Source organism: Taudactylus pleione, unplaced genomic scaffold (assembly GCF_031769625.1).
Source record: "Taudactylus pleione unplaced genomic scaffold, aTauple2 ptg000201l, whole genome shotgun sequence".
Classification (NCBI taxonomy): domain Eukaryota; kingdom Metazoa; phylum Chordata; class Amphibia; order Anura; family Myobatrachidae; genus Taudactylus; species Taudactylus pleione.
This window is the reverse complement of record NW_028284603.1, coordinates 43,622,032-43,637,396: the sequence shown is the minus strand read 5'-3', so window position 1 is coordinate 43,637,396 and position 15,365 is coordinate 43,622,032. Positions and strand designations below refer to the sequence as shown.

Genomic DNA, 15,365 nt, shown 5'->3' with positions numbered 1-15,365 from the left:
TTGTCATCGCACGGGACAAATCTGATTGGTCATGCCCCTTCCCCATGAGACCACACCCCTTTTTTGGTTTCCTATATAAAAAAATTGGGGGTGGGTTGCCAATGCTTTTTCTGGCCCAGGGCACCAAAAGGTCTAGTTACGGCTCTGTATAACGCTATGTTATGTAACTGTACCTTGTCATCATACTAAGTGGCAGTTTTGTCATCATGTGCGGCATTGATGTACAGCTGGTAACTTGGTGATCTATGTTCTAAGCCTTGGAGAGAGATAAAGTACCAACTAATCAGCTTCTGTCACTTTAAAGGCTGGGTTTGAAAAATGACAGTTAGGAGCTGATTGGTTGGTACTTTATCTCCAACCATTTTATCCTTTTCCGTGGCTTAGTACATATACCAGTAACACTGCAGAAAACAATAGATTATCAAAAGTATACCCATGACCATTAAACCGTGACTTTGTAAGTAACATACAAAAGTGCATAAGAAAACGTCAGCAATAACATTAGTATTCAGAAGCATAATTATTTACTAAGAGAACCAATTCAATATGAAATAAGAAACATGGCAGGGACTTTTCATGTTATATAAAACCCAGAAATAAATGGATTCATCAATGTTTAGAGGTCTTCAAGATACATGCTGTTTCATTATTCTTTATAGTAGTTACATAGAGTTTATGCAGAATTAGGAATCAGTTTCTTCACTGCTTTTAGCAGGTCCTTGAACTCTGTATTCTGGAAGTGGCCCCGGTCAGTGTATTTGTGCAGCTCTGCACTCAGATTATCAGCCACTGTTTGCTGCTCGCTCCATGACAGGAATGGGTCATCCGTGGAACCAAACTGAATGATATGACGACAGTTGGATTTTATCTTCTCCCATTGCCAAGGACGATTGAAATATCCTAATATCAGTAGAGAAAAATATATTCTGTTATTCCTATAGGCTAAGGTGTCTTTACATAGAAAGTGTACTAGAGAAATGAGTATTCCTGAAACAGAGAGAAAGAAGCCTGTTCTTCTGTCAGTGTGATTTTTTTTAAAGCAATTTACATACTGTAGTGTTACATATTACTGCAGCAGAGGTCTGTGTCCTGATGTACTCATAGGAAATATAATCCCACCACACAAATTCTGCGATATTATACAATCACAAAGAAAGACTTTATTGTATTAATCTACATGTGACTTTCTTGTGTTTAAGCAGCAGTTCACATACTATAATAGACTCCATAATAACATACCACTTTCTCTTTCATTTTCTTCCCCCAAATCAGTGGCGTATGCTGCTACCAAAATTATTGCGAACACTTGATGCGTTTCGGCAAACCTATAGTATATTGGAGAAGGAAAAAAAAATGTAAACTTTACAAAAAGCCTCTACAAAAAAAAATACTCTTCTAATTTTTTGTAAACACTTTGTGCAGACAAATCCTATACACTCTTTGCCACAAACGACAGCTCAACGGCAGCTTAAAGCGGTATCCAATTAGCCCCGAACATTGTTCGGGCACTAATTGATCCCCGCAATCATTAAAATTGGATTTTTGGCAGATTTTTCTTTCACCCTATCCTATTATTTCGGTCAAAATAATAGGATAGTTCTCCCGAAAACACATAGGTCCTCGAGCTTATCGTGGCACCTATGTGTTTTTGCCTTTTTTCAAATAAAAAAAGGCAATTATCGTGGATTCTTTTTTGGGACACATCAGGTCCCGAAGAAAAAACCCTGATAAGTGCAGGTGTCAGGCCAACTTCATGGCTAATTGGATAGCCCCAGATGAGGTAATTAGCCATGGTAAATTACCGCGGCTAATTGGATACCCCCCTTTGAGTCAAGTGACCATTCACTGTCCAGTTTAATCACATATGTGGTAGACCAAATACCACGAAAGCTGACAGCGCAGTAGACCAAATCCAGAGCCTGTTATATATCCAGTTGATAACTGCGCACACATTGGCTGATAGCGATCATTTTACGACAAAAGTGATAATGATCCTGACAATTTCCATAAGATTATTATTGGGTACCACAGTTGTTTTAGGAGCACACATGCTGCGATAGTAGTCCTATTATCTCTTGGTGTACTGCAGCATCCACAGCCAGCATAAAACAAAAACTTAAAAAACAATAATTAAATGGGCAGTGAGGTCAAAATACAAGTTAATGAATATGATACTACTTAACAAATGTATATTCAATAGTTTCACAACTAAAGATGTATCGGCGAATGGTTTAATCATGGCACAGAAGCATTTTGTGCACAACAGACTGAGGACATCGGCTTCATTGTCACTTGCCTGCCTTCTGATGAAGCAGATGTCCATGTCGGGGAAACACGTTAAGGACTGAAGGTTTTATCAAGCTGCCAATCTCCAATGTATGTCATCGCTCCTTCTCTATTGATGTGGCCCATGTGAGGACGTTCTTAATTATCTGGTCAGACGCACCCCAGCCTAGAAGTGCACAGCCCGAACACAGCTTCCTAAATAGACACTGGATTCCTTCTACACAAGAGGCCATCTTACATTGGACATCAGATGGAGTTTCCCTGGACTCTAGCCTAATTAAGAGTTGTACGCACTGCGTTGTTAGCTCTGGTCACAGTGTTTATTCCTCTGATGGATTGCATCTCGGCCTGTTGAGGACTGTTTGTCACTAATCTTCAGTGCAGTACATCAGGAAATGATCCAATCCTTCCTGCTCATATGGGTATACGTGGAGATGTCACACATGCTCTATTAGTGTTGCATATGCAGGTCTTCCCTTTCAACTAACCGAATCCCTTGTGACGTGGTAACTGAAGCATTGCTGGATCACCTTTACTTTACCTCATGCAAAAACGGTAACTGTTCAGCGGGGCCATAACTAGGGTAGTGCGGCCAGTGCCACAGGGCACCGCAGGGCAGGGAGCGGTGTTTGGGTCTGTCAAGTTTCCTGTTTATTACCATTCTCACATGCAGCTTCCTCTTCTTTTATCCCCAGCATCTCCTGGCCTCCCCTATCTCTTCCCCATGAGGCAATGGCCCTTTTTCAGTCGCACTATCTTAAGTCTCTATTTAAAAAAATGGGGGGGGGGGGGGGACTGGATTGTTCAGAAAATCTATTATAGATCACTTCAGTTCAGCAACTGGTCACAGAGAATGGTCATTGCTGGTGCCATCTCTGTTCATTCTTTGGTGGCTTCCTTGGTAACATTTGATAGGATCATCTTTATCTTGTTATATGTTTTTGTATATTTTTTTATATGTATTGCTTTAGTTATAGGATTTATGGAAAACCTACTAAAACTCTGCATGTGTGTGCAGCTGCTTATGTTATTCATTTCTGAAATGATTTCACATATTTCTTTCTGTTTCTGGAACTAATTCTAAGATTTAAAAATCTGGGCCAAAAAAGTTACCTGTCACGAGTACCCCCACAGAGGTTCCCAAACTCAGGGCTGGATTAAGACCCGCTCGCTAGGATGCGTTCGCTCATAGCTGGCAGGTTGTCGAATTCTGCGCATGTGTACGCATCGCAGTGCGCGTACCAGTGAGAGAGATCGGTAAGCGGTTGCTCGTTGCGCATAGACTGCCCAGCAGAGTGGGTGACAGGAGAAGCCGTTTGTGGGTGGTGACAGGCCACTAGAAACGGGGGAGTGGAGGTGCGAACGCAGGCGTGCCTGAGTGTCTTAACGCCGTTTCAGAGGCGTGTATAATTAACAGGCAGCGTCATAGTACATGTCACCTGGTTATATTTCACACTGAAATGATCGCAGTGCTTGCGGCAAGGTATAGTCAACCTCAAGCACTGTGTTCGCTTCCGATGGTAACCGATTTACCGATGGTTGCATACACTTCCTAGAGATGACATGCGCAAGTGGGCATCTTAAGGCAGGTTGGTGGGCGTCTACATACACAGAGCGATCGCATGCCAAGACATAGTGGGCGTGCTTATGCCTTGCCGTGCGAACTCCTGCAGTACCGTCACTTAGCCGAATTTGCATTTGCTGGGTGCGAGTGTACTCATCTAGCGAGTGGGTCTGAATGAGCTCCTCTGTCCTCAAGGCACCCCAACAGTCCAGGTTTTAAGGATATCCATGCTTGACCAAAGGTGACTTAATTAGTACCACAGTCAATTTGATTTAACCACCTGTGCTTAACCATGGATATATCTAAACCTGAACTGTTGGGGTGCCTTGAGGGCCACATTTGGGGACCTCTGATTCACACTATACAAAAACCTAAAATCTTTTGCTCACAGATGCGTTTACATTGCATTGATTGAGAGTTGATTCACCATTCCTTTTACCTTCTGATGAATCCATTGTATTGGGAAAACGGAGAAACGCGTTGAGACCTTAAACAAGCCTTTCTAATAATACCTGCTGCTCCTGCTACCGATTGAGACCCTATGGATTACAACACTGATGCTTAATATTCCAGCGTGAGTGGCTTTCTCCCTCCCCGCGATTTTGGCTTCACAAGTGTTGCTCCAACTAGATGCTGTCTAGTCCCACTACAGCCCGATTCCACCTAACGAGGAGCGTACTACACTGTGGACTTCATCTATTGCTGTTAATTTCAGCTAGACACTGTTCCAGCATTATCTTGTTGGATAAATTATTCTAACATACGGAGATCCTAAAGCACTGAGGATCTCACCTACCGCTGCCACTTTGTGACTGTGTCCAGGGACTGTCATCTGCGCTAGTGGTGAGCTGATTTCCTAACGGAGGAGGTTGAGATTAATGCCTCATTTATCCACATTTATTCTTCAATAATCATCACACTGTGGTCCTCTTTAGCGGAGCTAAATAAGCAGAATAATATTTTGTCATTGGAATTTCTGATTGCCGATATACTAAAAGTTTTTAAGCATGAAATATTTCTATACATGTATGTATATGCTTGTATAAATTTTATGCGTTATTTAGAATACAAATGTTGAACTAAATTTATTAAATAATTAGTTTTAAGCGCTCCCTATGTGCCTTTATTGTTTTTTTAGTTTTGATTAATTGAGAGAATAACCAGCCAGTCTGGCTCAAGTTAAGGTGGTCATACATCAGCGATTGTTAGTCGCGATCCGGCGATGTGATGGGAAATGCCGGCCCGGTGGAAACGCCGACCTCCCGCCATCGATGTTCTGCGATCCGTCGCCGGATTGCAGACATTTGGCATGTTAAATGTCGGCATTTTGACGATCGCGATCATTATTTGATCGCGATCGTCAAATCTGCAAAATCCAACATGTTGGATTTCTGCGATCCGAGTTGCAGCATCGCGGGATCGCAGCAATCCATCTCAGATGGATGGGCCCCATTACTCATACCTCATTGCTGCGGCTGCTCCAGAGCTGTGTCCAATGATTATAGTGCTGCCGTCACAATGTAGTTCTGATTCCATGAATGGAAGCCATATTGATTCTCTTGCTGTAACTACATTACAAAAGTGACAATTTGCAATATATAACATAAGCACCTCTGGTAAATTGCAAATAAAATGAAATCTAGCAAAAAAAAAAAAACCTGATTGTTATAGATTCCAATAAAGTATCCAACAAAAGCGGACAGTGAAACACCGCTGAGATCATGGAGTAGAACAACCCTTCCAGCGCCAGAGGTTTCAGTTTATGCACTTAATGCACTATATGGTGATCATTCACTACTATTTCTCATCATTAACCAAAACTATTTATATACAGCAGCCGTCACTGTGTAGTGATTATGGAAACATTGTGATTATTTTTATATTGTTTATTTATTACACTACGAGAAACCTATTCTTCCACTAGATAGTTGTTGAAATATCTACAGCCATAACAATGATAAATCCCATCAATCTAAAGCAAACCAGTGTTCACTGTATAATGCATAATGGAAAAAAGTAGCAGATTTCTAGAGATACTTACATGGATCAGGCATGTCTCGAAGTAAGCACTGGAATTTTGGAATCTGCATATAAAAAAAACTCAATCACATTAATACCTCCAGATTTTTCCTACATTTAAAGACACTACAAGTGCTTTTATTTTCTGTCGCTACATCAAGACCATGAGAAATAAGGGCCCCTTGTAATCCACTCCTGTACCTGAGTTGTATGCTATTCACAGCTGCAATTGCAATTTATGTGCGAAAATATGCCAGTGACTGATAACAGACTGCCCACCTGAAATAGAGTGTGACGAACTGAGCAAAATGTTACTACACCCACTTCCCCTACCTGCGCTGTGTGCAGATCCTCCGGAGAACACACCACCATCTGCACAACATCGAACGCACATCGATTCCTCCAGTAAGTCCTGGGCTGCGCAGGTTTCGGGTCAACTTTCTCTCTACAAATGGCCCCTGAGACTGTTGTTCTGCTTTTGGGAACGCAGCCGTGACCGGAGGCACACCCTTGGAAGTCCCATAACGCCCACGGACTGGCCTCCTTTTGCAAACACTTTCCAGTGACCTCCCTGACTCTGCCCAGAAACACCCATGGATCGCAGTGGTCTGCTCAGGACCTTGTGATGACGGAGACAGTGTCAATGTCGTGTAAAACTACAGCTCGCACATGCGCAGTGAGATTATTGCTTGTCATCTTGGCAAAAGTCGCTCAACTGCGTGAACATCGGCATAGTGTACAACCCTGAATCAGGCTCTTGGTTTGAAAAGTGTTGCTACAATTTGGTGTTCATCCTAGCACCCTGCACCTGTCACAACTTGTGCAGTTCCTCTTTCCTGCCTGGGGTGTCGCTCTCTGCTCTGATGCTTCTAGCACACTCAGTTGATGCAACAACTGCTGAGATACAGACCAGGGTGTACTGGAAGTACCAGAGCAGATAGAGACACCCCAGACAGGAAAGAAAAGCTGCAAGAGTTGTGACAGGTGCAGGGTGCTAGAATGAACACTAGGGGGTATATTTACTAAAGTGCTGGGTTTTTGGAAGTGGAGTTGTTGCCCATAGCAACCAATCAGATTCTACTTAACATTTATCTAGCAAATTCTAGAAGATAAAAGCTAGAATCTGATTGGTTGCTATGGGCAACATCTCCATTTCTAAAAACTCACACTTTAGTAAATATACCCCATTTTCCAGGCATTATGTGTAGCGCCTCTCCAGCAGACATGGGACCGGAGAGGTATTAGGAAATATGTGTGCAGGGTGTGTGGTGTGGGATCCCTGGACCCAGGGGCCCATGTGCCCCGCATACCCTGCAGCCATTATAGATATACCTATGATTTAGTCAGTAAAAATAGGGACACTACTTTCCAGGGACACATCTTTATCAGGGACTATGGACCTGATTCAGCAAGGATCGCAACTGCGATTACGCACGCAATCGGGCGATTGTTGCATTCTGCGCATGCATCGCAGTGCACGAACACTCCACTGCGATTGGGACTGCCATTGCAGTCACTACGCAGACCCATCGCAGAGTGATTGACAGGAAATACCGTTTGGGGGTGATGGTCGGCAAAACGCAGGCGTGCCAGTGCGTTTGAACGCCGGCGTGCCAGTGCGTTTGAACGCCGTTGCAGGAGCATGCATGAATTATCCAATAAGATACCAAATGCAGTTTGTAAACTCACAACGTGCGACGAGGTTAGCAATTCCTGAGTAAGGTCAGAGCTTGTGCAAGTGTGCGTGAGGCTGCGATGGTACTCAATGTTACCGATGGTTTCGCAGTCTTGCTAAGTAATACAGGTGTGTGTAAGGTAAGGTGGGCGTCCTTATGTTGTGTTGAGATGGCAAGGCGATCGCAATAGATTAGCATATCATCGCAGTGAGACTGCGTGCATAATCGCAGTTGCAATCCTTGCTGAATCAAGCCCTAAGCCTGGAAGCTAGGGACCGTTGATCTATAGGGGATGCAGTCATATTGTCGGCAGACGGGATGATGGGCGTGGAAATACTGATGCCCGAATCCCGCCACGCAGTCATATGCTGACACCGATATCCCGAAGGTGAACAGGATACCGACGTCGGCAGCTCGAACCGCTGGAATCCCGATCATCTGGATGGGTAAGCAACTGGCTCTCTCCCCGGGTGGGGTGGGGGGTGAATAGGTTTAGCCACCCATGGGGGGAGATTAGGATTAGGCACCCACCAGGAAGGGCTAGGAATAGGCACCACTGGGGTGAGGTTAGGGTTAGGCAGACCCCGTTAAGAGTTAGGTTCAGGGTGCGGGAAGGGGGGGGGTTAGGATTAGGCACCACTGAGGGGAGAGATTAGGGTTAGGCAACACCAAGGGAGTGTTAGGGGACGGGGGGAGGGTACTTATCTACCGCTGTTGGGATTCTACACCATGCGGGCTTCCACTGTTGGGATTTCATCGGCCAGCATATCATACCGATTCCTAGATTTCTAGACATCACATGTAACTGGGGAGCTCTGCAGAGCTGAACAGTTATGTTCTGAGACATGGGTGGATGGCAGAGGTAGCTCTCCTATAGTTTGCATAGTGGGCCTAATTCAAAGTCACACACTATGCTGATATATATTAGCACCTATGGATGCTGAAAGTGGGCCTCTCAGTCCTTGCGCATTCGGACGCACAGATGTACTCCAGGAAAGGACTTTGTAGTGGCATTAGCTTAAACACGCAGGTGCAACTGAGGCAAAGACGTAGCCAAGGCCACGTGTGCATCCAACTGAATCAGACCCTACTATGCGCACGGGATACCTCTGTAACTCATTTGTCTGCCACAGTCTTCATACTTCCTCTAGGGAGCTCTCCTGCAAACCTGCTCAACTAACTGATCATTATTGCCAGTGGCAGAACTGACCAGAAGCAGCGCAGTGAGTAACAAGGTGGTTACATACCGACAACAATTTAAAATAGTTTCCAAAGAACACTTGCTGACGTACTGAAGCAGTTAAGCAGCCATTTACATACTACACACTCCTTCAAGATGTTTGTTATAATCTTGGTTACAAAGTATTTTGTGTACATGTAAAATATTGATGTGCAATACATATTAACATGTAAACCCTGATAGGGTAGCTAATTCCAATGCCTTCGATATATTGAAACTTTGGAATTGCACCACTTTCTTGGTCATTTCTGAAAAACAGAGACAAATCTTTAAAACCTTGGGTGTCTTTGAAAATTAGAGCTAGTTACCAACTATACTGCAAACACACAATATCTGTTTGCATGCCCCATTTTACAGGTCAGAATTTAATCCTGAAAAGAAGTTTTGCAGATATTACACTGATTACATAAATAGTGACACACAGATAAGGACATTAGACCTTCTTAATGCGGAGCTACAACAAACTAAGCATAATTCTAAGGGGCCCATGTATCAATAATCGCAATGCGAACTTGGGGCCTGATTCAGATGCGCTCGCACGCGGGTCAATGGTGCCCTAGTGCACATGCGCACGACGGAGGGAGCTCCGTCGTGAGACCCAAATAACGACGGCCAAGCCGTCGCTATGGGTCTCGCACCAAAGGGGGCGTGCTGTCGATGGCGAGTGACAGCACGCCCCCTTTACCGTTACTGCCCATACGGAGGCGTTCCCATGGGAACGCCTACCGTCTGGGGCCGGCCCCACTGACATCACTAGTGATGTCAGTAGGAGTGCTTTTGGCTCTGATAGAGCATGCAGCTGCTGAATTCCAAAAATTTCCCGAAACTTTTTAGGCCACAGACAGCAGGGCTTATGTAATAGGGTGCGACTTTCAGCCACTTTTGGAACTCCTGCTAGTCTTCCCATATTTTTAAAGCGCCAACCATTTTAAAAAAACCAAGCTGGATTTGCCTTTCAACTAACTGTCGCTCTAAAAATACGCAAAGACTCACAGAAGTTCCTGCAGTAGCTGCAAGTTACACCCTATTACATAAGCCCCCACATATCCTGCACACACTTTAACAAAAAAATATCTGTACCACCAAGATGATTGTGTGTGCAAAACACGGGACGTGTTTAAATTCACCCAGTTGTAATGCTCTCACAATATTCATTGTGTTATCAGAAATGACAAACCCTGAGGAGAGTCCTAGCGGGGTAAGTCATTTTGCTATGACATCCCTTAGCTTTCTAACTGGTTGACACCTGTGAAGCCAGTGATATAGAGAGTAGCCTGCCTGTGAATGAGCTGGCATTGTGTTAGATGCTGCTGCTGAAGGCAATACACCCACCCAGTAGGCTGTCACAGTCAAGTCATCTTTAGTTTTACCAGTACCACTTGTCCACATATCTGTGGTTTAGTGAATAGTGGCTACAATGGCATTTTAGGCTAAGAATTATTATTTTTTTAATTCCTGGTAGAGGCGAGGAATGGCTTTTCTGGTAAATGGAATTGATTTGATAGTAGCGACACAGGACTTCAATTAACTGCCTAAAACCAAATGCATTAATGGTGGATATTGGACTAAGATCTAATACTAGCATAGCCATCATGGCTTCAGTGATCTGCTGTGCAACTGGAAGGCAGCTTTCATACTTGCTTCCTCTTGCAAAGGATTGTTTCACAGTCAATTGTTTTTTTAATCTACTAGTAATCTTCTTGGTCCCCTTCTGGGATGAAGATTCACCCCCACAGCAGCAGCAGACCTAGCGCTCAAGGATTCTTCTGAGGAATCCTGGATAGCGGAGTCAGTTAGCCTTTGCAAATTGGATGGGCTACTTCCGATTAATGAGGAGATTGATGATGAGGGTATTGGTGGTGGAGATTGCATGTGCTGGGCTCTAGCTGAGAGATGGGAGTTAGCCGACGCTGGACTGCACGGTATTACTTTAGCATATTTTTTCCTAAAAATTAGCATGAACTCGCTGCAAAAAACGTAACAGGGAGGAGGTTCCTAGATAGTTAACGTCCCTACATCTACTTACTTTGGGTTTACAAATGCTACAGTGCTGGACAATTGTCAGGATTTAGGTAAAAATAATTCCACACATAAGAGGTGGATTTTTTGGTGTTATGCCCAGGTATTACAATGGCCTTCTTATCATCACAGGCAAGAACTGCTGTCACTGGTGCCTGACTTACACAAACAACATCCTCATGCGTCCACTACACAAATATTCCCCTCACCCTGTTGCACTTCTACAGTAGCATCTTCAATTTTTATGTCACCATCTTTACTTGTCCTGCTCATACCCACATTTGCAGAGGGTGCAAAATTGTTGAAAGAAGAGTTCCTATGAGTACAGTATCAGAAATGTCATACTCACAAATAGCACTCGTGGGCACCTTTAGACTCTCCTCAGGGGTTTGTAAAATTTCTTAACACACAGTTTAATCTTCAACCTTAGGGGTATATTTACTAAAGTGAGAGTTTATAGAAGTGGAGATGTTGCCTATAGCAAGATCAAAGTCTCAGTGGTGGATCCAGGCAACTTGTACTGAAGCCGGGTAAGCCAGATAAACTGCCGCTGCACAAACAGTGAGTCAGCCCAATGCACCTGCTGGAGGAAGGGCTGGTCACTGGTGACACCCCAATCACAGCTCCTCCCAGCACTCTTCGATGCAGACCCTCCTCTTTTAACTGATCTGCAACCACCGGGTCTCAGTCTTTCAGCATAGGTAAGCTTCAATGCACTATAATGGACACAGAAAGACATATACTTATCTGTCTGCACAAGTTTTTCTCTCATCTCCTCTCTCTTTCCTCCAGCCCGCTTTGTCCTATCCCCATCTTTCTCTGTCTCCCCCTTAATTCCCATCTATCTCCTTCTCATATCTCTCTCTGCCTTATTCCCCCTTCTCTACTCATTCCACTCTTATCACTTTATTTGTCTCACCCCCTTTGTCCTCCTCATTCTACCCATCTATCTGCCTCCTTCCCTCCCTCTCTCCTCCTGCCCTTCATTCCCCTCTTTTCTTTCTGCTGCTCACCCCCTCTCGCCAACTCATTCCACCTTCCTTTTCTTCCTCATCTCATTCTCCTGACATCTCTCTGCCTCACTCCTCCTCATTCCCTCATCTTTCTCTTACCTCATTCACACCTCATGTCTATCTCTCTGCCTCACATACCCTCTCTCTCGCTCTTTTTTCCTCCCTCATCCGCCCTTTCCATATTTGAATGTAACCATCCCCTATTTGAAATGGGGGGTGCCAGTTCCTTACTTCGCCAGGGGCACTCGGACCCCTAGATACACCCCTGGTAAAATGGCGCCCAAACACGAGGTAGGGGCTTTTATATACAATCCAAACCATGCAAGATCCAACGCCGGGAAGATGTTTTGCCTCATTTTTGTATCAGAGCCAGACGGCAATAACTGAGGACTGGTCCAGCTGCTTCACTGAGTGGTTTGAGCTCATGCAATTTTGCATAGACTCCTCTGGCGAATACTTTGAAAAATATAATGTTCACTTTGGGCCTGATTCAGTACTTGATGGAATTACAAAGCTGCACGCATGCAGCTTTGTAATTCCGTCCTTGCAAACATGCAAATGCAGCAGGTGGTGTATGACACTCCCTGCAGCATTTGTGATCCCAGCACTGCAACCATGAGGACAGCGCAGGGCCGCCATCCAGCTGAGTAAGCCTTACTCAAGCTGGCTGGCTAGCGAGGCCAGGAAACTGAGCCCGTGGATGCAGCCTCTAGCCTTGCCAATCCCAGAAAACGGGGGGGGGGGGACACACCCCTTCCCCCATTTCCGGGAAGGCCAGCCGTCCCCGCCCCCACGCCACCCTTAAATGCCTCTGCCTGTTAATCACGCAGGACCTGCACATTCGCAGAACGGGTCCTTCACACACACAGATTCCCGATAATCGTCCAGTCCAGTCAGGGGGGCCTGAGTGTCAGCAATATTTATTTGGTGCCAGCCCTCCAGCTGATTACAGCTGGCGCACTGGCAAGTAGTCATGGAGAGTCAGTGGACTGGCAGCCAATCAGCAGTGGCAGCTCCTGATTGGCTGCTGGTCAGTGAACTCCGATTGACTCGCAACTGGTGCCAGATTCAAATTGCACCAGCGCTGTCTGTCCATGTCTGCCACTGCCTGCCAGTGCACCATCTGTAATTAGCTGGCAGCCCGACCCCAAATCCACACCTGCTGGCTATTAATGGCACACAAGGGGAGACGAGAGGCTGCTGTAGGAATATGGGGATGGGGAGGTGATTTGCTGGAGGGGGCATAATGTGTAAGGGGCTCTACTATTGTGTGGATTCATGTTTTATATGGGGCACTACTACTATGTGGCATAATCTGTAAGGGCAATTACTGTGTAATGTAAGGGTCATTACTGTGTGGCATTATGTAAAAGGGACACTTCTACTGCATGGCATAATGTGTATAAGGGGTACTACTGTGTGGCATAACCTAACTGGGCTCTGTGTGGGGGCAAATATATGCGTTTTCTTTTTACCACTGGGGGCGGGGCATTTGTGTGGCCTACAAAGTTCTAGTTACACCCTTGCATGCAAACACAGAGGCTCTGGGCTATTTCACAAAAACTGTACAAAGCCGGACTTTTTTTTGCCTGTGGATATGTCCCTTTCACACACATTTTTTTCCAATCTTTAACACCGAAACTGTGGATGGCAGCCATCCTTGTCAGTGGATATTCCCGGCTGAAACACGGCAACTGTGCCGTGTCCGTGCTGTCTGAAAGGACCTATCTGCTTACATACTTTATTAACATTACTGCATGTTTTTTGCCGGCCGGTGAAAACCGGCGTGTATGAATTAGCCCTCTGGATTTAATATAAACTTGCATGAGTCATCAAGTTTGCTCAGACTAAGGTTAAAAGGATACTTTTGTGGCTTTCTCAAAGGTTTTTGGCAGACTGCCACTTTCCACTGGAGCCAGCCCCGGAAACTGTGTCCCCATTTTTAGCGATTGCGTGACAGTGTGTGGCCCTGACGAAGTTCAAATCTAGTCCATGGACGACTAGGGCTGTACATCAGCTCAGGCAGTACGCCCTGTGCGAGAACGTCTGCTCACGAAGGGGACATGGTTTAGTTTCAAGGGGGCGCGTAGCGAGTCACAAGGGTCTGGCCTCACGGCACACCCCCTCTCTTCCCGGCCCTCCCCCAGAGCTAATAACATGTATCCAGCAACGGGGGTACTTCCGCCCTCCTTGTGAAGGCCTTGAGACCAACGGCCCTTCTGGCAAATGCCACAAGTGCCAGATTGCCAATCTGGCCCTGTCCTGGTCAAACTCCACCACCCTGCCAAATCTGGTGTAGCTACTGTAGGTCCAAAACTCTGGCTGTGCATAAAGGACAAAAAACGGACAGACAGACACACTTTCTTGCTTATTTTATATTATACACATACACTTTTACATTGCTATCAAAACCTGAAAATTGTATTGTTCAGGAAGTGGTTAAAAACTTGATTTGATACCAGTTGCATCATTGTCTCCTTCCATTCCCTTTATCACAGTGGAAGGATACTTCTACATACATATGCTATTATGTGCTGTCCTGTTACACTTTATATTGTCCTTCAGTAAACATGCCAACTACTCAGTATAAGCATGTTTACCATTTTTATTTCAAAGTGCACTTTTACCTTGTCTATTCTCCTTTTTGTCCATCCATACCAGATACAGGACTCCACATTCCCTCCTCCATTCCCAGGCATTATAACAGCTTTCACAGGCACTGACGAGCCTTCAGCCTCAGACATTGCTGCACATTACAGCTGCATGTGCAGGAAATGCTGTCAGGACTGGAGGAAAGTGCATTATGGGAATTGTAGTTTTATCCTGAGCCAAAGTCATCTTTGAAACCTTGCTAAATAAATAAAAACCCTGTGTTGCAATATCAGTAAAATAAGATTACTTTTTTGGAGCAAATTGATAACAACGCCAGAAAGTGTTTAGTAATCTTTAGTGCATAAATGATATTTACGAATGCACATAATGGGGCTGATTCTGAGTCGGAGGGATGTTTACAAGGAAGCAAATTGCTAATGTTAGCATATAGCAGCGGTTTAACAAGGCAGCAGCGCGCCCTGTGACATCCCCTGAGTGCATGACATCGTGCAGAGGTGGGGGGGGCCAATAACACCGGGAACGTCCTGAGAACACTCCACGTAGGGATGGACATCTAAAGCCCGTCATCAAATGGTGGGACAGGCTTCCACCATCGACTGCTAGCAATGGTAGCTAACCATCTCACCAAAAGCACTAGATGGTAAATCCATCACGATGTTTCATGCATGCTCAATTATTGTAGTTAGCACATGCGCAATACCCCCGCGGTGCTGCCAGGTGGAGCGGATGCAGGGCTGGGGACGGGGCCCAGAGTGGAGTTGGACTGGCATGACGTTCCCGGCCATCTGGAAAGGCAGGCAAGTCTTCCGCACCTCCCTCCATCGCCAGCACCCCCCGCGGCCGCCCACTTATAGAGCACAAGTGGGCAGTCTAGGGGGGGTGGCGATGATGCGATTCGCTGTCTCATCATAGCCCCGCCCCCTGCTATAATATGC

At 45.2% G+C, this 15,365-nt stretch overlaps 1 protein-coding gene across 1 annotated transcript; it reads right to left on the bottom strand.

Moving 5' to 3' along the window:
- Positions 1–507: 507 nt before the first annotated feature.
- RBBP9 (RB binding protein 9, serine hydrolase) lies at positions 508–14,596 on the bottom strand. The gene is made up of 5 exons (XM_088477576.1): positions 14,445–14,596; positions 5,892–5,934; positions 5,313–5,418; positions 1,240–1,325; positions 508–900 (listed from the first exon to the last, which is right to left on the bottom strand). The coding sequence occupies exons 1-5, from the start codon at positions 14,559–14,561 to the stop codon at positions 674–676; spliced, it is 579 nt and encodes a 192-aa protein (XP_088333702.1). The 5' UTR covers positions 14,562–14,596; the 3' UTR covers positions 508–673.
- Between the last annotated feature and the right edge of the window lie 769 nt (positions 14,597–15,365).

What these genes read in the sequence shown, in the direction of transcription:
- RBBP9 (XM_088477576.1), bottom strand. Translation starts at nt 14,561, where the DNA reads ATGTCTGAGGCTGAAGGCTCGTCAGTGCCTGTGAAAGCTGTTATAATG. An exon ending in CAAAAAGGAGAATAGACAAG is followed by an intron (nt 5,935 to 14,444) that starts GTAAAAGTGCAC and finishes TTTTATATGCAG; the next exon opens with ATTCCAAAATTCCAGTGCTT. An exon ending in AGAAAATGAAAGAGAAAGTG is followed by an intron (nt 901 to 1,239) that starts GTATGTTATTAT and finishes TACTGATATTAG; the next exon opens with GATATTTCAATCGTCCTTGG.